Genomic DNA, 23,460 nt, shown 5'->3' with positions numbered 1-23,460 from the left:
ATCTTTCATCTGCATTTTAGTAAGACAGACAAGTGCATTTAAAAAATTAGCCATGGACTGACCACCTGTCTATTAGTGGAAAGGTGCTGTTTTGAAATCTGAAGCAAAAGCAGGAGAGAGCACAATTTGGAAAGACTCTGATTCACAGAACGGACTAAATGAGCTATCTTTACAGCAGTGGCTTCTAACAACAAGTTTATGGTAGGCAAAATTAAAAGATATAAAATAGCTGTCAATTTATATTGTGCTTATTAAAAGCTTACTGTTTCAGTCTAATTGCTGTGCAAGACAGAACTCCACCCCTTTTGTCAGCATTTTTTGACATTTTAAATTACACGCTATTGCTGAATTTTTTTTTTAAAGAGAATAGCACAGTGGGAAGCACCCATCATCTGAATTAATACACCAATTATTAACTATGTTGCAAATAAACAGTGATCACTTCTGTTTCTGTGCCTTACACTGAAAGTTGAAGTGTCTCATTAAAACCAAAGTTGAAGTCTCATTCCATATTTTCGCTGTCCATGTACTGATGATGAGAAAGTTCAGCTATAAAGCTGGCAACTGCTGGCTCCTCCATGGGCAACTGTGCATTCTGAACGAAACGTTAAACAGAGCTTTTGACATGCTGAAATGTTTCAACAGCTACATTGCTAATTACTAACTGCAAGAGAATTCATTTTGCTCTTCAAAGGAACTGTGACTTTTCAGGAGTTACAGAGATCTGCTCATTTGACAGTATGATTACTTGCAACTTAAAAAATAAGAATGTTCTTTTCTCAACGTGTAGTCAGATGTGCCTGCAAGGACAGTTACTGAATATAATAGAAGTAATCGTAACGCCCAAAGGTATATGCCAAATGACAATCAAACACAGAAAAAAGCACCTATTTAAAATAGTTTGCAAATTGACTGCAATGTGAGATAGTTGTGTATGCATATATATTAATTGGTGAGAGGGCAAAATAGATGAAAATAGCCGTCTACCATCCACAAGATTAGCCATTAGGGGTTCAGATAAGATGAAAATGAGCTTCTAGAATTGATAAGTTTTAAGCATAGAGTGGACATTAAAGAATGCAGTGATATTTTATGTGTTGAAAAATAACTGACCTTATCAAAGAAGCCCCATTATTACTCTTTCACTTAATCTTCATCCACCAATATATGCTGAGGACCATGCAGCTGGAAAACAGCTTGGCAGAAAAGGACCTGGGGGTCCTGGTGGACACCAAGTTGAAAATGAGCCAGCAACGTGCCCTTCACTCAAAGAAGGCTGATGGTATCTGGGGCTGCATTAGCAAGAGTGTTGCCAGCAAGTTGAGGGGAGTGATCCTTCCCCTCTGCCCAGCACCAGTGAGGCCACACCTGGAGCACTGTGTCCAGCTCTGGGCTCCCCAGTACAAGAGAGAAATGGTCATACTGGAGAGACTCCTACAAAGGGCCACAAAGGTGATGCAGGGGTTGGAACATCTCTCCTATGAGGAAAGGCTGAGAGAGCTGGGGCTGTTCAGCTTGGAGAAGAGAAGGCTCAGGGGGATCTTATCGAAGCACATGAATACGTGAATGGAGAGTGCAAAGAGGACAGAACCAGGCTCTTTTAGGTGGTGCCCAGTGACATGACCAAAGGCAAGGGATGCAAAAATAAAACACAGGAGGCTCTGTATGAACATCTGGAAATACTCTTTCACTGTAAGGATGACCAAGCACTAGCACAGGTTACCCGAGGAGGTTGTGCCGTCTCCATCTTTGCAGAGACTCAAAAGCCATATGGACACAGTCCTGGGCAAGTGGTTGTAAGTGGCCCTGCTTGAGCAGGGGCGGTTGGACTAGATGACCTCCAGAGAGTACAAACACTGTTCATCTTCACGTAGCCTTTTACTCAACAGTTAGATATATATAATTACATATATGAAAATAAGAAAAAGGTATTTAATAATATATGCTAACTTAATGTTTTGGAAACAAAGCTATAAATATGAAAGTGTATATGGTAAAACTGAAAAACCTCTTTGAAGGAAATATACAAAAGGCATTAAAATACTAATAATTATTAGTCTTGGTCCTGAAAATAACAATGGAAGATGAAAAACTTAGTAACTAGACTTGTTCGTCCGGTGAATCATTTATCTGCACACTGCCAGTAAGCTAGTGGCTTCCAAATTGGCTCTTCCTCACACACAAGTGTGTTTTCTTGCACATGCAGAGTTTTAAAATTAGTTGTTACTGGAAAGGAAGTCCAAACTTCAGACAATGGTGGCAGAAACTCCAGGCTCAGGCAGTTCTTCCAAGGTGAACTGCAGTATGTTTTTTATAATCCTATAGTAAGGACAAAAAGAAAAAAAACCCTTTTCTCCTCTTTCACAGTGACTATGAAGAAATTAGCCAAGAATGATGGTCACCCGTTGGTAGCTGTCTTGCTACTACTCTGCATAATTCCTTCCTACCATAGGAATCATTAACACTTTTTAGAATATCTAGAACTGGACATGGTATATAGCTACAGTACGGAAATCTGTTACTGTTCCCCTTATAATTAGAATTGTTACTTACAAGTCAAATATTTGATTCATGTGACATGTGATCTTTCCTGTAAAACTGTTTCCTCTTTCTAGCGCATTAGCCCTCTTGCTACTTCGAAGCATCAAAGTTTTAGCTTAATCAGTATCTTATTAGACCTGCTTTAGCTAGGTCAGTGCCAGTGCTGGTAGCACAAAACCACAAGCATTGGCATTACGTCATCACCTTCACAAAGTACAAGGAAGTAGTGAAAAGCAATTCAGTCATTCCAGTGTCTTGCACAACTACATCCAGAAAGGTGCCACCTTTGGTATGAAACCAGGCATGGTGAAGAACAAGGTTTGAAGTCCATGGATAACTTTACTTACTATGTAATTAACGTAAGCCCATTTCTCAGAAATTGCTTAAGAATGGCTCTGAGTAATGCATTAACCATTTACCACACATCATTTGCAGAAATACTGTCTTCTGTCTTCTTGTTTCTTTAAAAAAAAACTTATATAGTTTTACCTGTTATCTCCCTGCTTAAAGGTTTGTCAACTTTTCAGTACTCCCTTTACTGTAGTCTTTTTACACTTATACAGGTCTACAGTGCTCCATCAGCTTTATGAAAATATTTTATTCCTAAGGTGCTTTTTATCCTCTCTACTCTGTGAAGAGTAAAGCAAATTAAGTGAAGAATTAACCTGCTTTTCCTTACTCCCAGCTTCCAATTCCATAGTCTCATTTTTGGTTTGATGGTTCTCTCCAGTATCTTTTCACGTCAATTATGCATGCAGTGAGAAACCTTCTGGTAGCTGCAATATTATCCAAGAGTCAGCATTCACCATTCCTTTTGCCTTTCTGTTTAGCATACAACTAACTTCTAGTTACTTTTTTAGGTCTAATAATTATTAACCTTCTCAACTGGTGTGTTTCAAAGCTTTTAGTTAACAATAGTGCCTGTAATATTGTTCGTGGAAGTCTCTCAGGCTTTTTTGCCAGTTCTGGTCTTTCCCTGAGTTCTGCATAGCTTTTCTGGCTTTGCTAAGGTCATTTCTGATACAGTATGGGTAAGACTTGAAACAATAAAGAAGACCTAAACTGGGCATTCTGTAATTCTTTTATGGTGAGTCTCTCTAGATTCAGAAAGGTGTCTCATAGCTGGCCCTGTGACATTTTGTTGAGTTTTTCAGAACTGAAACTCACCTTCTGCTCTGAGTTTCTCCTGTGACAAGTGCTTTCAACCTTAGCTGGCTCAATCTCTGAATTTAGACAAGAAGTCACTGTTGGAAGTGTGAACCCTTCAAGAAGGCAGCAATAGGAGAGATCCTGTCTTGTCAGCTAAGGATATCTCAGTGAATCCTTTTTCCCATGCTGCCAGTCGCAGTTGTGATAGGCATGATGATTGAAGTTCATATTAGGAATATCATTTAATGAGAGCTGAGTGTGGACACTTGTCATTTGTGCCAAGTCTGATTGATTGATTGATTCATTCATTCATTGATTCATTCATTGATTCATTCATTGATTCATTGATTGATTTTTGCTGCATGGCTCAAAACTGAGGTCTGTGGTCCTTGCTGAGACTGTTACCAGAAGTGAAGGCAGAAACTGTGGGAGTTGAGGTGTGTTTCATAGTAACTGAGCCAACCACCCAAACTATTTGTGGCAATTTCTGTGAACCTGCTGTGTTTAGTCCAGTGATAGAGAGTAGAGCACAATTTAATGAGTAGAGCTACCTTACAGTAAAAGAGGACAAATAAAAAAGAAGCACAGCAGAAATCTCGGAAAAGGGCAAATAATAATAATCCAGTCTGCTCAGGTAAGATTTGTCTCACTTGATCTCTGACTTAAGAAGGGCTGACATTTAGTCTAATCTAGTCATCCAGGATGGGACTCCTAAGACTGTATCATACAAGGAGGAGAGTCAGTGTATTCCTGGGGTGACTCAGATGTGGTCATTGCTGTCCTAAGGCTAATTTCCACGCTGAGAGCCATGTAGAATGGTATCTTCAGCAGTACATGGCCCACGTCTAGACGGGCCCAGTGGCCTCCTTCCACAGAGAGAGCAAGAGGTTTAGATTTGGGCTTCATTAAGCATCTTCCTGATCCTTAAGTGTGACCTCTGTCTCCAGGTTGTATTTAAGCTAATTGTTCTTTATTTCCCTACAAATGGGTGCCATCAAATGTCATGCATGATAGCTTGACCAGAAATGGGATTAATGCTATCACCTATATGGAGTTTTGTTCCCTGATTTAGGGGTGTGTTATCAGCTGAAGGGATCACAGAGGATGTTGCACTGCCTCATAAGGGTGAATGTGGAGCCAGTGACCCATGGTTTTCCTCCAAGTGTGCTGCCCTCAAGAATTATTTTAGCTGTTGAGGAATGGTTCTGTCCACTCTTTCCTGGCCTGACAGATTCATAACTGTGACAAATCTAATGTAATCATCAGGAGTTTTGTTTTATGACTATCTCCTGGATGATTGTTCTCCACCTAGGCTGCAGTGTTTCCACATCATCAGTCTGTCTCAAGCTAATGAAGCACTTTATGGCCACTTGTAGATTGCTTTCAGTGTTCAATTTACTGTGCTCTTTTTAATTAATTTGGAAGACTAAAGCAACAACTGATACTTGGCGGTTTGTCATTGTTTCTCCCTCAAGTATTTCCTTTTCTGGAGTTACAAGTATAGATAATCAGATATTTGCATTATCTCAATGTTTCTCCTATTGGAAAAATATATTAAGTGAACAGGCAAATTCAGAAATTCTCTTGCAGTAGTGCAGAAGTATGACAGAGGAATTTGATACACAATATTCTGGTGTTAGAGTAAACTATATGTGGAGCAACAGATGTATAGGAAAAAAGAGTAATATATTACCATTCTAATGCAAGAAGAGAAAAAAATAGCTTTTGCATGAATAATTTTCACTGGTGTCATGAATAGCTTCATATAATTTAAAATAATCCTTACATATAATGAACTTGCAAGCTAATTACTCTTGGATTGCCACAGCATGGTATAACTCTGTTAGTCTGGGAGCGTTTTAAATTTTGCCAAAGTTGTGAAGCGGATACAGTTGAAACTGGAACTGAATGGGTTTGCTGATCAATATCTCTGCAAATTGTTGCAGGGTGTTATTCCAGGCAGTAACTGTGATCATTGCTAGGTATATCCTTTTTTTAAAACAATAGAGTTAAAAGTGGCAGATGGTAGTTAATGATTAACATTCCTAGTAAACAAACTTATGCAGGGATATAGTTAAAGTGGTTGTGTGTATATAAATAGACAGGGAGCATGAGCTATGCAACTATAATTGAATTACATTAGCATAACATAAGTAGAAGTTTAGTAAATACCCAACACCTTCATTAACTTGCACAGTATTAAGAGGTTAATGACATACCCCCTGTAAATGACTCTTCCATGTGTGTGTTTGGCAGCATGGCAGTTTAGAGCCAAACTAGTACCCACCCTTTGTGGCTGGTAACTTATTTAACTCCTACCGCTCAAGCTTGGCTTCTGCTAGGATTTCTGGAGGTTGAAGCAACAGCCTTTTTGCAGAGAGCTGGAAACCTCCCTGTGGAGTAGGATCATACACTTGCTATGACCTCCAGTTGCAGAAGTCTGCCTCCCAGCCTGGAGAGCGTTTTGCTCACTAGGCTTTTAAGATAGGGGTTTTTATTAGCTCAGATTCTATGAACTTACACTTTTAAACACAGAAGCTCTGGTGCCCCTGCCAAAAATTTACCCAGCACCAACTGTCTTTGTGCCCCTTCAGTCAATAAGGGCAATGATTGTCCAGTTGCAGATTTTGCAGTCTTTCCTATTTCTAACTTTTTATTATTATTTTGCTGATGTAGTTTCTGGAAAGTATGCCAATTACATATTCTAGTGGGTTCGAGAACTGTAATTGAATCTCGTTGTTGGAACTGTCGGGTCTGTGCATCAAAGTCCAGCCTGAGCCGTGCATCTTTTTAGCTAAGGCATGTGTTATTCATTGATGCTCATTCTAAAATCTTAATAGTGTGGTTAGAAGCCTGATTGAAAACCACTAGTGATTTGTCTGTTTATCGTGCCAAGTAAAGTAAATAAAGAACGTAGTTACCAGTCTAGTTAATTATTTTAATAATACTGATGAGTTGGGAAACTATATGCAAATTGGTAAGAAATTAATTCCTGTTACATTTGAATAATTTGGAAGAAGCACATTGGTTCCACAAGTGGTTGAAATTTATATTCTTCTCTCGCATAGGAAACTGTACTGTAAATGAGCTAGTATCTCTCTGGGGAAAGAAATATGAATTTTGCTGACAAGCTGAGGTCCCTCAGCAGAAAAATGCATGCTGACAGTTTGACCCAGTGGCCAATTGACTGATTTCTGTCCCCCTTTTTTCTTCTATTTCAGATGCTGAAGAATACCAGCCTCCAATATGGAAATCATACTGTGAGTATACCAGGAATTTGACTAGTCTTAGTACCTTACCAAGGTGTCACTGTTAGGTCTTTTCCCTTTCTTTGTTTAGGAAAAAGACATAAATGTACTAGACGCTTGTAGAAATTACTGTATGAGACAGCAGCGAAACCTGAACTTTTCTGGTTCTCCATGGAGCAAGTGCAGGAGGGTTATGAGTGCCAGACTCTGGGTTGCCTTACAAGTGTGCAAGTCCTGTGTTTCATGGTTTCTCTGCTGAGATTTTCAGGAAGGATTCCAGAGGTAGAGGTTAACGCTTCATGTGTTTACTAAAGGTCAGGCTTGAGTATACTTGTCTTTTTATGCAGGTCACCAAATCACTCTAAGATAATCATATTTTTGATCCTAGCAATAGAAGCTGATTTTTGAAGTGGTGGCTTAGAAATTGGAGACACCATTATCAGTTCTTTGAACCTTCCTCTCTGCCTTTAGAAAAACCATTTACATAGAGTGCAGTGCAGAAGTACATATTTAATGCTCTTTTTGCTTTGTTCCAAATTTATTTTCTAATAAAATAGCACAGATCTAAGACAAAATATTGGCTTTTAAAACCCTTACTAAAGATGGCCTTTAAATTTGATCATTTTATTTTAAACCCTTACTGGAACTTTAATGAAACTTGTGGTTTTGGGTGCGGAGGGGTTGTTTTTGCCGTTTTCAGATACAGAAGTATCCTAAGCAAAAGTCATCTCTTTTATTGTGGCAACTTCAAATTCAGTACAGTGCCGTTAACAAAACGTAACTACAAAAAAGACAATGATCACAGTAGTTACATGCATGTACATGTATAATTTTAATGACTGGAATAAACTTGTTGGCCTCACTTATGCACATTAAACTACCTTGCTGCCTTCAAAGGCATCACCTCTGTGTAACCTAAGAATGACATTCTGCCTCAGAAGGGACTGGGAATTTTTCAACCAGAATTTAGGGATGCCATTAAATTACAAAAATTGTTTCTCAGAACACTGTTTTCCATAGACTTATTTTTTTCTTGCGGTACAACAAAAACTTCCTTAAACGTCAGCAAGAGTGTATTTATTTGAGTTGGACCATTCCAGTGTACTTTCCTGGGCACTTGGAAAGAAACAGCCACTTGAGTGGGTTTTTTTAGAAGAGGAACTTGGCTTACTCAAAATCAGTGGAAAAGCTCCCATTGACTCTGATGAGACCAGAATTTGAAATGACAGATATTTCCTCTTTTTTGCAGGAAGTTTTCATTAGAGAGTCAGGGAATAAGCACATGCCTTTACTTAGCTTCTCTTAGTTGCCCCACTGGTGCAGCAGACAGATCACTGCATGTAGCAAAAAGGTTTTGTTACTTTTCCTGATAGTCCAATAGTCCAAGGAAATATTTTTAAAAATTAAAAAAAACCCAGAATGAACTAATAGAATATGAATATGTCATTTCCTATTCAGATATATGTAGGTTGCCAGTATTGTGGTAATGGCAAAGTCATGGCCTCGGCATCTGAAACACACGCATGAATGACCTTGGAAAAAGTTACACAACTCCAAAATGCAGAAAATAGTTCAAGGTTACAGAGATTTACTGCTGAGGCTGCGTAGCCACAGACTTAAGTTTTTCATTGCAATGTTAGGTAATGTATGCTTCTTTGCTCTGCTGGAGAAATCCCTATCTGGTAAATTAATTATAGAGGTTATGTCCAACAATAACATTAATCTATGATGCAATCTACTGTCTTGTCTCGTTACAGTTTTAACTTAGTGTATGTATTTCATTCTTAGCAATTTGTGTTTACTGCCTATGTAACAATTATTTTAAGTGTATTTTAGCTAGTAACTTTTAAAGTTTGCTAACATACTATCAAAATACTTTGTATACAGTTTTGATTTCTTTTTTAAGTCCTGGATAAATTTAGATGCACTAAATTTAGGTGCCTTTTATTGACATCATGATCAAGGCTTCAATCCTTCTAGCTTCTCAACAAAGGCAGATTTTCCTGTTTATGCAGGCAAAGTATTCAGATAAACAGTATTGCACATATCCATGGGCAAGCGCTGATCAAAGTGGAACAGCTTTCAGAATCCAAGCCTTACTTTTCAGCATAATGTACAAGGTTGTTTCAACTGTATTTTGAAAAGATGGACACTTCTAATGCTGAAGATCCTCACTTGTTTATGACAAATTGTTAGAAGGTATATAGGTTTCACAGATCACAAGGTTTTTCAGACTTTTCCTGATAGCCCTGGGATACAGAGACTAAAAGAAATGGCAAGAATAATTTTGTATTACCAGGAAGGAACTTGGGGGGAAAAAATTGGAAAGTTACTAGCAGCCAGCAGTCGCTAGGCAGTGGATTTGATTGCATTTACACTTGAGTAACAGATCAACAAATAAATATCCAATAACAGACTTCTTTTTGTAGTCTGCTGTGTGTTAGGAATATTATGCGGAATGGCATTTTGTCTTTCTACCATCACTGAAGTAGTAAAGAAAGGAAGATAAGAATTACAAACGTGTTGACAGAGACTGCTGGGGTGAGCTGATCCAGCTTCCCACGCAAAGCATGACTCTAGAGCAGAACAGCCATGGCTTTATCCAGCCACATCCTGAAAACCTTCAGGGATGGAGCCTCTGCCACCTCTGTGGGTAACCTGCTCCAGCGCTGCACTGCCCTCTTAGAGCAGAACCAATGGTCTTACCTGCTTCATGTGACAAGTAGGCAATTTGTTTGACTGCTGAAACAGCATAGTCATTTTTGACTTCCAGCTAAAGCTGGAATGCTTGAATTTTGAAGAGATGTAAAACCGCTCTTTGTCTCCTTTTACCACTGTTGAGATTGGCATGTGACAAGCGAGTCTAATGTCAATGCTACTTCAATGTTTATTTGCATTATTTAAGATCAGTACACTGGTGTGAAGCAATGTGGCAAGGCACAGAACATCAGCTGATGCCATGCTTCAGCTCCTCGCAAAGTTTCCCTGCCTTCTGCCCTTCATCAAATAATAAGCGCAGTGTCTGAGACTCCGTTTTGTTAGAAATTAAGGCTTTATTTCGGGCAGGCACTTAGGTTCCTAATTAAGCATGTGAGTAATCTTGCAGAAGTAGGACAGCTCATATTGTTCAAGCTCAGCACGTGGATAAATGCCTGACTGAGATGAGGCTGAGGAGGTAAAACTAAGGAACTCTGTGAAACATTTTCGGAGAGAAGGCAGCATGTTTCTTTGCTGCTTTATAAAAGCAATAATAGGAATTTCTCCCTGCTGGAACATCACTGAACACTAGTCATAGGTGAGTTAAAGGAGAAAGCCTGAGTTCCTGACACACTGCAGAATGAAAAAAGTGTGAAGAGTTTGGTGATAGTCCTTTTTCCCTGGCAGAAAAGGAGTAAGTGCTGATTTTTGCATGTTACCCCTTTGTTTCTTAGATCAGATTTCAGAATTAGACAGTCCTTTCTGAAACATGTTGTAGAATTTACCTTGTTCATCCCATGAGACAAGACTCGTCCTGTAGCAGGAACAAAAGAGATATATATTCTGACTAGTTACTTTACATCTCAAAGAAATGTTCCCCTAGAAATTCAATAATAATTTAAAGTTTTGTTAACTTTATAGGATCCCAGGTGATTATGATACTATGAATGCTGACAAACTCTCTGAATTGTGAAACTGATAAAAATGTTCAAGGGCCAATTAAAAGCTACTGAATTTTTCTATTGCAGTGCTGCTTTTTGGTCTAATATTTACTGTGTATTATTACTGTGCATTTCATTTGCATCTGATGCTGAACAAAAAGCTGCTCCCAGTCTGATGCTGTTCTCTAAGCAGTAATAATACATTTTCTTTTTGCATGCAGTTGACTTTTTATAAGGTTAATTTTCTCAGAGCTAAAGTAATAATGCATCATTTTGTTCAAGTATCATCTTTTCTATGATTGCAGTGGGTTTGTCTCTATCCTGCCTGAAAATTCTAAATGCTGGAATAGACTGGGTCAGATGTCGATCACTGTTTAACACTGTATTATATAAGTGTGTTTTCCTATTATTTCAGTTAACCATATCCTTATACATTGGATTCTGTTTTAAGATTTTTCAGAGGCGGAGGGGGGGAAAACGAGGCAGAAAGGCAAGGCTTGTTTGTTATTCGAGCAAGTAAATGAGGGGCATGTGCTTTCTGAACTTCTGACCATCCCCTGGACTCTGCTGGGGTCTCAGCAATGTCAGCCAGAGTGTGAGTGCCCAGCACGTTGGAAAAACTATGTAATGAAATTGGGCAGAGCTGCAGAATGTTCAGCACTTCTGAAAATGAGGTCACTTAATGAGGTGTCTACACTCATTGGAACTTAGCTGTAGGGCACGTTTTTCTCAAGTCACCTTAGCCATAATATTGCACTTGTATTCATAGCCCATTAGCAGGCTTTCATATAGCAATCATTTGAAGCAGAAACAGGAGAGAACCTTTCTAGAGAAGAATACAGCTTTTGGTAGGGTCACACTTGCTTTGCTCCTTAATACTTAGTCTGTGAGATACTGCTTTTTCCTGGTTTTTCACTGAACTGCTCTTTCACTGTTGTTTTACATCCTCCACCCTTGCCTTTCTGTGTGCCTTTTCTGGGCATCCTTGGCAGCTGTGTGCCTATCTCTCTCTTCTCTCTTGTCTCCCATTGAACTGCTTGGCATCCCATACCACGATGCCACTGGTTGTTCTCAGTCCTTTTCTTTCTGTTCCCAGTCTGTCTTCTCTCCCTCCAATAGTTCTGCATCTCTCTCCAGTAGTTCCACTGGGTTGTCAGTTTAATGTCTTTCAATTTAAAGCTAATACGGCCAAATCAGAATTCTTTATCTTTCCCAGGAAACCATTTTCCATTCATAATGTTTTCTGTGATTACCACCATTCACAATCTCAATTATGCTTGTTACTTGGGGCCATTTTCTCATCCTGCACATTTAAGGCAGCATATTATTTATCATCATCATCATTATTATTATTTATTTGTATACTTATAATTTTACATTTTCCTCTGATGTATTTCTAAATCAGATATCTTTCTCAGTTCAGATTATTGTGCAGATTAATTACCCATGCCTGAGAGTGGCAGCAACCTTTCCCAGTCTATTCAAAATACAGTTGTTAGGATGATTTGTCTTCCTTGCATTCATCATGAATCCCTGCATCCTATCAGCATCCAGTTTTTTGTGTTTGCTTTCAAGTCTTTCACATATCTGCCCCCTCCTGTTAGTCATTCCTTCCTTTGTTTTGTGAAATGCTGACTCTTCTCCCTACCCTTGCTTCTCCAGTGCTATCAGCCTCAGAGATCCATTTGGTCATTTCAGAGAGCACTTTGCTTTTCTCATTTCTTAGAAATGAAATCACATCGTAGGCTTCCTGTGTGTTCTTCAGACCAACTTGTTTTGCACCACAGCTATCAAGTTTATCTTAGAAACAGCTCCACTAGCTTCATTTGCTATGTCAGTCAATATTTAACAGGTTTGATTATTGAAAAACAGGATTTTTATGAAGTATGATTTTTCAATTAAAATTAATAAATTGGAGAAATAGATCTTTTACTTTAAATAGGAAGCGGTCATATTCTTGCAATATTTTGAATCCTTAGAGCTCCTTCTCTCTACTGGAAAAGTATGGGGGAAGAAAAAAGTTACTGGTTTCCTCTTGGATATGTTTAATATTAAACATCAATAACTTGCTGAATCAGTGGTTATGCTGATTTCAGACATTCAGAAATGGACTCTAAAGTCATGGTATTGGGCTCCAGACTAATCAGGAGTTTTAAAAAAATTATCTGTGGTTTTTGAAGCAAAATTTTCACACTTTGCTTGGCAATTCTTTTGGATACACAAGTCATTTGATCACAAAAGAGTAAAAGGAAGGCTTTGAATTTTAGTCACACAATTACAAGAGGTAAGAAAGACCACGTGTTATCATGAATCTTGTGCAAAAGTAGTGGGAGATCTGGCAGTGCTGAATGATGCAGGATTAATCCAAAGCCTTAGTACAGATTCAGAGCTGGATCACGTACATATGCATTAAAAGTGGTAGGGATTATAAGAAATTATGAACTCTCTTTCTGTGCCCCTCTGAGGAACCAGGGATGAAGGCTGGGTTAGGAAAAGGAGAGGTGATGGGTTTTTCCACTTTGACATTACCAGAGATCAGAAGCCCCCAAAGCTTTCACATCCCCTGGGTGACAAACTTGGGTGCAAGCTGACGACTTCCCCACTTCTCAGATTTCATTACTCCTAGCCTCCTAGCCCCATTTAAAGAGAAGGTGCAGAAGGTGGGAGAAGGTACTGAAGAGTAACACCTACCATTTCAGTTCACTTTCTGCAACAGGGCTTCGCTGTTTATCAAACCTACAGGCATTTATATTCCTCCCATAATCTACCACTTTTTGGGGCATAATTCTGAGCTTCACAAACATTATGAAGAGACCTGTTTTAGAAACTCGGTCTTTTAAAAATATTCATTGGCATGACATGATCTTTCTAAATACAAGGAGGTCAGCATACAGAAGGCCTTTCTCAAGGGACGCAGTCCAAACCTCTGGGATTTTTACTGGAGTTATGGAGAGACAGTCTGTCTGTGCTGGAATTGATTACTGTCATTGCATGTCAGCTTCTTCTCACGACTCTGGACTGGAAAGGAAGGAGAGGATCTCATTAAATACATGCAGTGAAGAGGCTGGGGGCTAGGGTTCAGCGACTACCCCTAGCCTCAGGTCTCTCTCCTCCAGCCCTCAGAAGATTTGCAAAATTGATCCAGGGCCTTTTGAATAGGGCGTAATTGCTCTGAAAGGAATGTTTGCTTGCTTGTCAGTAATTGCCAGCAAATCTTGAAATAAATTATGAGATTGTGGTGAATCCTTTCAAACGTGCTGAACTTCTGCTTGGCCTATCCAAAAAACTGCTGGTGTTACTGGTAAGAAGTCCGTTCTTGAGCTGTTACAGCATGGTATATGCAAAAGTGAGATTTTATCCTGAGATACACCTAGTAAACCTTTCTAGCTTGTCTTCCCTGGTATAGCAATCTAATAACAAGTACAAAAGGAGATAATACTTCTAAAAGTTAAAGCAATGATCACTTTAGTTAGTTTGCAGGTCAACAACTGATTTTCATATAAATGACTCAGATACACTGAAATACCTCCGTTTGCTGTCCTTTTCTTTATATTTGCATTTTTCTCTGCAGCCTCTGGCTAAGAAGACTCATCTCAATAAAAGTTTTTGTAATTTGCCATCTTCTAATGGTCTGTACATTTTTGTGTTTGACAGTGTATCAGTTGCAACAAGAGGCACCACGTCCCAAGAGAATCATCTGTCCTCGGGAGGTTAGTTCTTGTTTTGCTCTACCTTGTTAAATCTGATGAATTGTCAGCAGCATATGATTACCAAAAAATCTTTTGTACACTCTGCGGGTAGTATTTGCTTTAATTTTTCAAAGCCATTATTTTATATAATAATTTTTCTTAAGGTTGATTAATTAAGGCAGATTAATATTTGCTAATTAGGCATGGAGGCCTCATTCTACCACTAGAAGCCCCTCCATTAGACAAATGCTCATTAATCATTGTTTAGTGTGCTTTTCTGTATACTACCTAAAGCTTTGTGCTTCGTTGTCAAAATGAAGGTGTATTTTCTTCCTGCATCTGCATATTAACATCTGTGTGATATGTTTCAACATGATACATGTAGCTCCAGTTTGTTGAATGCATTCTGCCAAGGATTATGTTCAAGTTAAAATACTGACGTGATAGCCAGAAACCTTGGTTCTGTCACAGGAATTTCAAAGATTACAGGATATTTAGAAATCTATAAGGCTGCAGGTTTGGCTGAGTCATCTTGTCTCCCTGTTCTCTTTTTCTATATTTCTCCATTTCTACTTAAATATGTCAGTTCCTCAACCTGCATGGCGTAATAGTAATGGAAAACATATGTAGATGTCTCTGCTCAATCAATAAAGCTGTGATAGCTTTATCGTCTATGATGTCAGGGACAAATTTTGTGCAAATAGACATGTAATACTAGTAATAGAAATACTAAATGCATGAAGTGACTGCCGGAGGTATGAAAGATGATGTGGAAGAAGATAGAAACCGCAGTTCATCGGCATGATATATAGCCCTACTCTCAAATATCATCGTGAGCTCTGACCTGCTTCCCACACTGCGTAGCCACTGAAGTAGAGCCCTTGCGCAGCGTCTGTCAAATACTAACAGATACAGTTTTGCGTGGGGCAGGAGTTTTTGTACCAATGCACAGGTAGTTGCCCAGGGTTGTGAAGCAGATCCACTGTGAAAGCCAGGAATTTAATCCAGTTTTCCTGAGTCCATCCAGTGCCTTAACTTTTTTAAAGGCTGTTGCATTTTCCTCTCACGTGCCATCTACCAGTTGTTTCAGGGCAGGGAGAGCAGGGTCTTGGCCTCAGACTGGAAGTCTTCAACCCCTGTCAGTTTAGGGTCGTCCCAAGACATATACACAGGATGCTGAGAAGGGCAAGCAAAACACCAGAGTGGGTGAACCCTCATGTCATCTTTTCTCCCTGTCAAATATAAGGCTCGGGGAGAAGGAGCACGCTGTAGCCCTGTGGGACTTCAGTGCATGTGTGCTGAAGGGTTTTAATAAGACCTTCCTCTCCAAAATTCTCATGCAGATCAAATGATGGGTGTCTGTGGCTGATAGTCTCTAAAGAAGAGTACATTAAGGGTTTTACTAAATGAATATCTCATAACAGGTATTAAACTAGTAGTGGTATAGTTGAAAATAGTTAAGGTAAACAATTTATTTACTTCCAGTGCGCCCTTAGAGGAGCTTCTCGCTTTGTGTGAGATAATAGTTATCTAACATTTTATTTATCTATTTCATACTGGAACTACTTTGAGGAATAACTTGTCTTGAGAAAATCTGATCAGTAAGCATTGAATGCTTTGGAAGCCTTGTCTAAAATTTGAACTCATCTTTGTGGGGATACAAGTGACTTAGTCTGAATAAGTTTAATCCAAAATTTATTATGCTAACTCAAAGCATTTTTACCTTGCCTCCATAAGTGAAAATTTGAATCAAGGTTAAATGTGCTTTTAAAGTGGAGTAGCAATTGTATTCTTGTTCTAGAAACAAGATCATCTACACAAGTGGAGTATATGTGCAGCTACGAACTCTTTACCAGTGTGCTGTATTGAACTTCTTTCCTTAGACTCAAGAACTGAAGTTAGACTTTGCTCCCTTTGCCTGATGTTTAAACACCATACATATTTAGTGCCTATTCAGGTCACTTCCAAAGATTTGCAGAAAGATGCTAAGATAATATTAACCAAATTAATATGTAATTGGCAAAGCAGTACATAACAAAATAAGTAAAAACTGTCTGATTCACATAATCTGGGTTTGGTTCTGACTCATTAACCATTTTTAGTGGCTCACTTCATGGACTGAAGACTATTCCGGTTTGGTTTGACTTTTTTTTAAATTTAGTTAAACAGCTGAAAATAAGAGACTGTACTGTATGTGTTCGCAACCTGATTGCTAGAAACACAGATTCTCTGATCCAAGAGTCAGAAAACACTACAACTCTGATGATGTGCTTTATTTTTACATATAGCTGTGGAGGTGGGGGCAGGTGGGGTGTCCTGATACCTAGGTTGTTCCTTGCGGTTCATATTATCAGTTTTATATAAAGTAGAGCTACATACTGATTTTATAGAGCATCACAGGTTAGTTTAGAGAGGAAATTCAGCACTATGTTCCTATCACAACTATTCGCTTTTCCTTAGCACACAGACTATAAGGTGTGTGTTTTGGGGTTGTTTTTCTTGATTCTAGTTGGACTTCAGTGTAATCTGATGATTGTATAGGCCTGCCTCACTAAAGATCCCACATTTCTTTCAGATACATAGAAAGATCTCAAAATCTAATTTTGCATTTTGTATGTGAAAGTGTATTAATTGGCAATACGGTAGTTATTTAGTATGCAATGTGATGCTCATCCAACATCTGGGGAGCAGGTGTCAGCAGGATGTGTGACTGATGGGAGAAAGATTTATCTTTCCATGTCCATATTATAGGAACTGGACTTCGTTGATGGTGTTCTGTTGTATAATTCAGGATTCAGACTGCTTCAGCCAAATGTAAAAATTGCAAATAATTTTAAATCCTTCACATGTATGGGAAGATGTCTTTAATTCATAATTGCCAAATTCTGCACTGTTCGCAAGGAACTTGAAGCATCTGCTGCAAACAAAATCTGTAACACCAACAGATAAACTTGTGAAGGGTTGCAGGGTTTTTTTTTTCTCCAGCACTTGGCATTTTCATCATTTCTCCATCTTTTCCATTGCAATCTTCCACATTCTCTGCATTCATTTGCTCTTCCGTTACCTCTCTGTTACCCCATAGTCACAGGGGTTTTAGCTTCAGATCTCTGCAGTTCTGCCATCTGATTTGTGTGGATTTCTTGATTAACTGTACTGTGGAGACAGAAATCACCTCTCCTGATATGCAAACTACCAGACTAAAAGCTGGGACCGTAAATAAAACATGAACATTTATATCTTTGTGTCTTTGAGCTTTGCTATCGTGATTTTCCTTTTCTTTCCTTTTTATTTTTTGCCTGCATAAATATCTTGTCAGCAAAAGCAGGTCATTCCTACAATGGGAATCATATTGAATGAACTGTTAGGGCTTCAGGTATCTAACGGCTTTTAATTAATCACCACTGGCAGCAGAACTAGTGTGAATATCCTATCTTCCCAATAACACTGGATTTCTGCCAATATCCTAATTTGTAACCGTATTCCTCCCAGCAATGTTTTAATGATTTATTTTTTAAACAGAAAAAAAATTCGTTTAAAAGCACTATTCAGGTGGAGGAGTAGCTTTTAAATATTGTGCAAGTGCGATGATAGGCACTGAAGAAACAGATTCATGTTGTAAGGAATTCACATTATAAAGCATCTTTCAGGGTTTATGCTGCAGAAATACTGATAAAAAATTACATTCTCAGAAAATAATTCAAGCATTGAACTTCCTGGTTTTATTCGAAAGTAACATTTTAAAGAACTCTTAGTTTTAAGAAATATTTCAGGAGTAGACTATTCAATGTTAAAATATCTTTTAAAGAAATGGAGGCTTTAACAAAGTAAAAGAATTAAGGAAGGATGGTGACATTATTTGGGAATGTTGTTGGTTAAACAATAGGCTTGTTATCAATTTCCTTCGAAGAGGGAGCAATTCTTACCCGTGAGTTTTTGGATCACTTGTGGAGAGATATTCATACCTGTGAATGCTATTCCTGTTCTGTTCAAAGAAAGCCTTAATTGCTGACGGCAATTTTTGAGGCTGGTGAGTTTGTCTGAATTAGACCTTGCATATTCCTAACAGTGCCTTGGCCAAGTCAGTGTCAGCAACAGTGAGAAACTCATCTAAATTTCCCTAGTGTAGACAAAGCCTTAGAGCCCTAACTTATATTATTATGTAGAAAAATGTCAGTTAATTGCCTTCCTTGTCGTTCTGAATTCCAAATAAGTTGTGTCAGAAGTGGTAGAAATTATTGTCTCTACCCTTAAAGTATCAAAATTATGGTTTCTTGATTAAAAGCAAATATGATTACAAAAGGGAGACTTTTCTCTGAAAAAAAAAAAAAACAACCCACCCCATTTCCTTTTTGCTTAAGTGATTGTAAGAGACTAAAATAATGATGGCATACTCAGACCTGACCGCTGAGAGTCTTTCACTCTAACCATCCAGAGGGTCAGGAACTGTTTTGACTCTCTGGGTATCAATTACCCAGCTTTATCAAAACAGTGTATAAATAGTGGCATTTCATAGAACATAACTGTTGCAGTGGTCACTAGCAGGTTTATAATGATACTGCCATCTTGTACATTACCAGCAGAGAATATACAGGATCATTGCACATCACCAAAACTGAACCACTGCAAATTTTCCTTTACTCATTTATCCTCAAAGTTTATTCTGAAGCATGGGATTCAAGCTAAGAACAATGCAATTAGCAGAGCATCATTTAAACAACAGCAATATTAAAAAGTGCTTTAAAAATGCTCGTTACTTTTGTCAGTCCTTTCAGGTACAAAAATGTTTTATATTTGTATGTAAGAAAAAGCTTGTGATTAGGTAAGCTTGAGCAAGGTTGTTAAAATTAAGCCTTAGTAAGATGTTTGCAGAGTATATCTGACTGGATAATAAGTATTTAATCATTGCAATAAGTCTTCCATTAATTCCCTTATTCTGCTCACTTAGTGACCTTTACAAGCTGAATATTTCCTCTTTTCCTCTGCCCTCATCTTTCTAAGAACAATGTCTATACTGTGGTAAAGTACGAGAGAGCTGTAATAGGCACTGAAATTGGTCATTAAATTGGTGGTAAATAATGGGAGTAAATGGGAATTTTCATGGCACTTGTTCAAATCACTCTACTGCAAAAAGTCAGACACTACCATGAGAAGGTGTCTCTTACTGTCAGTCCTGAGGGCTTATCTAGGATAATTCATAATATTATCTTTCCTTAGAAAGAAACCTCAGGACGCGCACAGTGACACACCAAGAGACCCCATTAGCCAGCAACTGAGTGAAAATGAGGAGAATTGTTCTGAAACCTATTTTCATTAATGAAAATGTTTGTACATGTAAGACTTAATGGAGCCTATATCTTAAAATTCTTATAATATTGCTGCTGCTTTAATTGTGTTTTTATAATCCTATCTTTATGATAGAAACAAGGAGGACACAGCAGTAGTCTGTGGGTTGCAATGAAGCTGAAGAGCAATTTTGAATAGACATTGACAAAAGGAGGAAAGTTCTTCAGCTGAAATCCATAGCGAAAATAGAAAGCCTGGCTGTGCTGGAAGGGACTGAAAAGGGCCAGGAAGGGTCCTTGGTTAAATTGGTGCAGAGGACCCATGGAATGTCAAAACGCATTGTATCCAGCACCCCTCTAAGCTGGCCACATGCAGGTTTTCCTATTAGGTTTAAAATGTGGTTTGACACCCGGTATCATTTTTCAGTGGTTTGACACCCAGTATCATTTTTCAGTGGTGTCTCCATAGTGAACTTTGTCCCACAGAATGCCTGTGATTTGCAGCAGTGGATGAAAGAAATAAGGGAGGCTGGATTATTGCTTGCCCAAAATTCTCTTATATTCATCACACCAGAGAAAGTTGGCAGTGTGTTTTTTTCCCAAGGCACTTTAAGGACTGACAGCAAATCTCATCTCTCCTAAAATCCATAAAGTCTCACCCCACTGCAGTAGTAGGGTGGTGGAGCACTCAGATGAAGCCACATCATCTTCATTTTAACAGTCCATTGGCTACTGAATGGAGGAGAAAGCTTTCTAATTATTCTGCAGACACGATAGTAAATATTTCATTTAAGTAGCTACAGCTAAACAAACCTAGAAGAGGTTTGTCTGTTCCACTTGAATTTAATCAAGTTTGATTTACTAATGTTCTAAGTTATGATTTTCAAATTAGACTGGTGTTCATCTTCATCAGAGGAATACAGTGTGAACCAGTTGGTGCGTTTATTAATCACTGTGAAATGGAATAGTTAAAGCCATCTTTTTGGAAGACAAGATGGCAACTTCTGACTAATGAAACTGTATGTAGCTGTCTTTCTGGACTGATGAGCTTGCTAATTATCCCTCTGGTCTTGGTTGAAAGCTTTTTTGGGAAGTTTCACCCGCCTCTCCATTTTCCTTTGGAAGTGCGTGATACGTATGTGTGGTTATGATTTTGCTATTCTCCTAATATTTTATTTCCTTTTATTCTTGTTACGTATCAGTCTTTTCACCGAGTTCTCTTTATTTTGACATGATGTCAAATATAAATAGTTTTCAAGCCAAAATAAATGAAAGCCGTTTTCATATCTTGCCTTAGTAGTTCATCAGTAAGTCTGTGTGTAGATGAAAATCCTATGTGCTTGTATAGATTTGCATATCTGTTCCAAGGCCAGTATTCCTTGTGTCTGGTTAAAATAATAGGTAGAAGGGAGTCTCACTCTCTCTGCTTTCTGACTGATGCTCTGTGAGGTGTCTGATATCTTTTTTTCAAGATTTAAGATAAGAACACAGAGTTTTGAACAGTTGATGAATTTATATTTCTTATATATACATCTGTCTTGCTTCCTATCTTCCTGTATATGTACATATATACCTACACACAGAATGAAAGAACACATCAGCCAGTTGGTACAGGTCTATTTGGAACATCGAAGAGAAGTGGGCATGAACATGGTGGAGTTTGTATTGTGTTCAAATAAGGACTCCTGAATTTCAGGGTTCAAAATGATAATTCAGAAGGTTTGCAACGTAGATTTATAATATATCCTTCGTTTCCAAAATATTTGCATATCTGTTTGAAGTACCGTCATGACTAATATACACAAACATGTCAACTACCCTGTACAAATAAGTGAGAGTGTGTGTGTGTATGTGATAGAGATGTTTTTATTAATAGTATATCTCATAAATAGGTCTCAAAATATTCAGCTTTGTTGAAATGAAAGCATTTGTAGGTTACCAGATTGTTCATCATATGGAAATATTCTCCTACTTAGTATTTTGCAGAGGAGCTAATAGGATCTCCACCCTTTCCAGACTCAGGAAAAGCACCCAGTGCTGTCTAAGCTCCCTTATTCCTGTTCAGACTCTGCAGATAGCCTGACTTAAGAGAAATGTCTCCTGTTCTCAAGTACGGAGCAGAAGTATTCATAAAATAAATGACAGGAGATTAACTGAATGAATATTATTATTTCTCCTTGGATTTTTGCTTTCATCCTTCCCCTGTCCCCATGCACAGGCATTCTCCCAGTGTAATGAAGTGGCAGTGTGTCTCACACCCCACAACGCTACGCAGGGGCTTGTCTAAGGCCCCCTCCTCCTCACTTCCCACCTACCCCATCCACTCTCAGTTCTGATGAGTTGTTTCCTGATTTTCCTTCCAAACCTCCAGCCCATCCTCGAGTTTATAACCAGTCTCCAGCAGGTTGGTTATAAATGTCCGCTTGGCACTTCGCAAGTGCATCACTAGGCACCTTGCTGAAGGGCTGCATGTTTGCATCAAATAGTAGCAGTGAGCTGGTTAGGAAACACAGCTTTTGGGGTGCATTGAGGTAGGTGACATGACACCAGTAGGTTTGTGCAGATGCGCTGTGGACTGTTGTGGCTTGTGTCAGGAATTTTTAAATCCTTCTCGCTGGTTACAGAATTGCAAGCAGCATTTAGAGCCTTGATACAGCTTACTGCATTTATCTGCTGCTGCTGGGGATATTTTTCCTCCCATTTAAATGACTCAACACATAATTCTTGGAAAAAGGGAGCACAGTTTAAATGCTATATTCAAATTTTTCATCTTTCATTCAAGGTAACATTGATATTCCTTCTTACATTTAACGATGCCCTTACTGTGTGAATGGAAGCTGCATAACAAAATAGATGACCCCTGCTTTTGCTGTTGAAGTTGTTTGAACTTGACTTTTCTCTCCCCTGATTATTTAGCAGCAGCCTCCTTGATTAAGATTTATTTCAATTTATTTTAGCTCATGTTCAGGAGCACATTATTTTCTTTACTAGGTCAGAAAATATTTGGGTTTTCTTTTTTTTTTTGTTAAATCTTGCTTTTTTCTGTTAGAGCTGAATATATACAGAAATATATTCTGGTTAGTAGCAATAGCAGATGTCTGTGTTGGGGAAGATTTTCGTTACCTTCTGGAGTTTACAATGTTCTGTCTGGTATATTGGTTATTGGCTGCTGGACAGTTTGCTCAAGGTCATAGATAGGAAACAAACCCAAGTTAAAAATACCCTCATAAAGGATGCCTTGCAGCAGCTCTTTTGAAAGTTTGGTACAAGCAAGTAAGCAAACAAACCCAATTCTTTTAAAATTTTTTGTCTTTAAAAATGATATAAATTACCTTGTTAGAGTGGAAATCAGCCTGCAGTAAGTCCCACAGTAACAATCAGAGCTGCTGAGCTTCCTGCGTTTCTTTGTGACGCGTTATCCTTCTGCGAAAGGGTCATTGCGCATCTTACCTTCTCTGTAGATTACAGCATGCCATGAGAGCAGAGAAGTTGTCCAGCTTTGAGCAGCAGTTAATAAAAGCATTCCTTGTGTTCTTTGCTTTTGTCCTTCATTTTATATTCTTCTTAATAGTGAAGAGCTCCACTACTACCTTCTCCCCAGGTCTGTAAATTTTACCGCAGAATTTTTTGTTAGAAGATATCAAACACAATTTGGTGCTTCGCTATGCTGATAAATTTAAACTGACTTTTGTTAGGTAAGTGGTGACCAGTTTATCACTTGACGGTTTGCCTTTCTTCTCCAGAACGGTTTACTCTGCACTGCCTTCTCCCTGCTGCCTTCTCTCCTGAGAGCCTTTCAGAGGTGGGCAGAGACATGGTATTATTGTGGTTTTATATGTGATTAATACAATCTATTCAGTGTGCTCCCTGCTGATCCCTGTCTCCTGAGAGCAGTCCAGGCAGAGATGAGGAA

General features: G+C 38.5%; 1 protein-coding gene across 2 annotated transcripts in view; it reads left to right on the top strand.

Annotated features, from left to right (window-relative positions):
- The window catches only part of CHN2 (chimerin 2), a 164,622-nt gene that overhangs the window by 61,926 nt on the left and 79,236 nt on the right, over positions 1–23,460 (top strand). For both annotated transcript variants that reach the window (XM_064444341.1, XM_064444340.1), the window contains 2 exons: positions 6,912–6,950; positions 14,231–14,286. In XM_064444341.1, the coding sequence (XP_064300411.1) occupies positions 6,912–6,950; positions 14,231–14,286 (95 nt within the window). The remainder of the gene's footprint in view (positions 1–6,911; positions 6,951–14,230; positions 14,287–23,460) is intronic.

Source organism: Phalacrocorax carbo, chromosome 2, assembly GCF_963921805.1.
Source record: "Phalacrocorax carbo chromosome 2, bPhaCar2.1, whole genome shotgun sequence".
Lineage (NCBI taxonomy): Eukaryota > Metazoa > Chordata > Aves > Suliformes > Phalacrocoracidae > Phalacrocorax > Phalacrocorax carbo.
The sequence above is the reverse complement of the archived record's forward strand: the minus strand, read 5'-3'. Positions and strand labels throughout refer to the sequence as shown.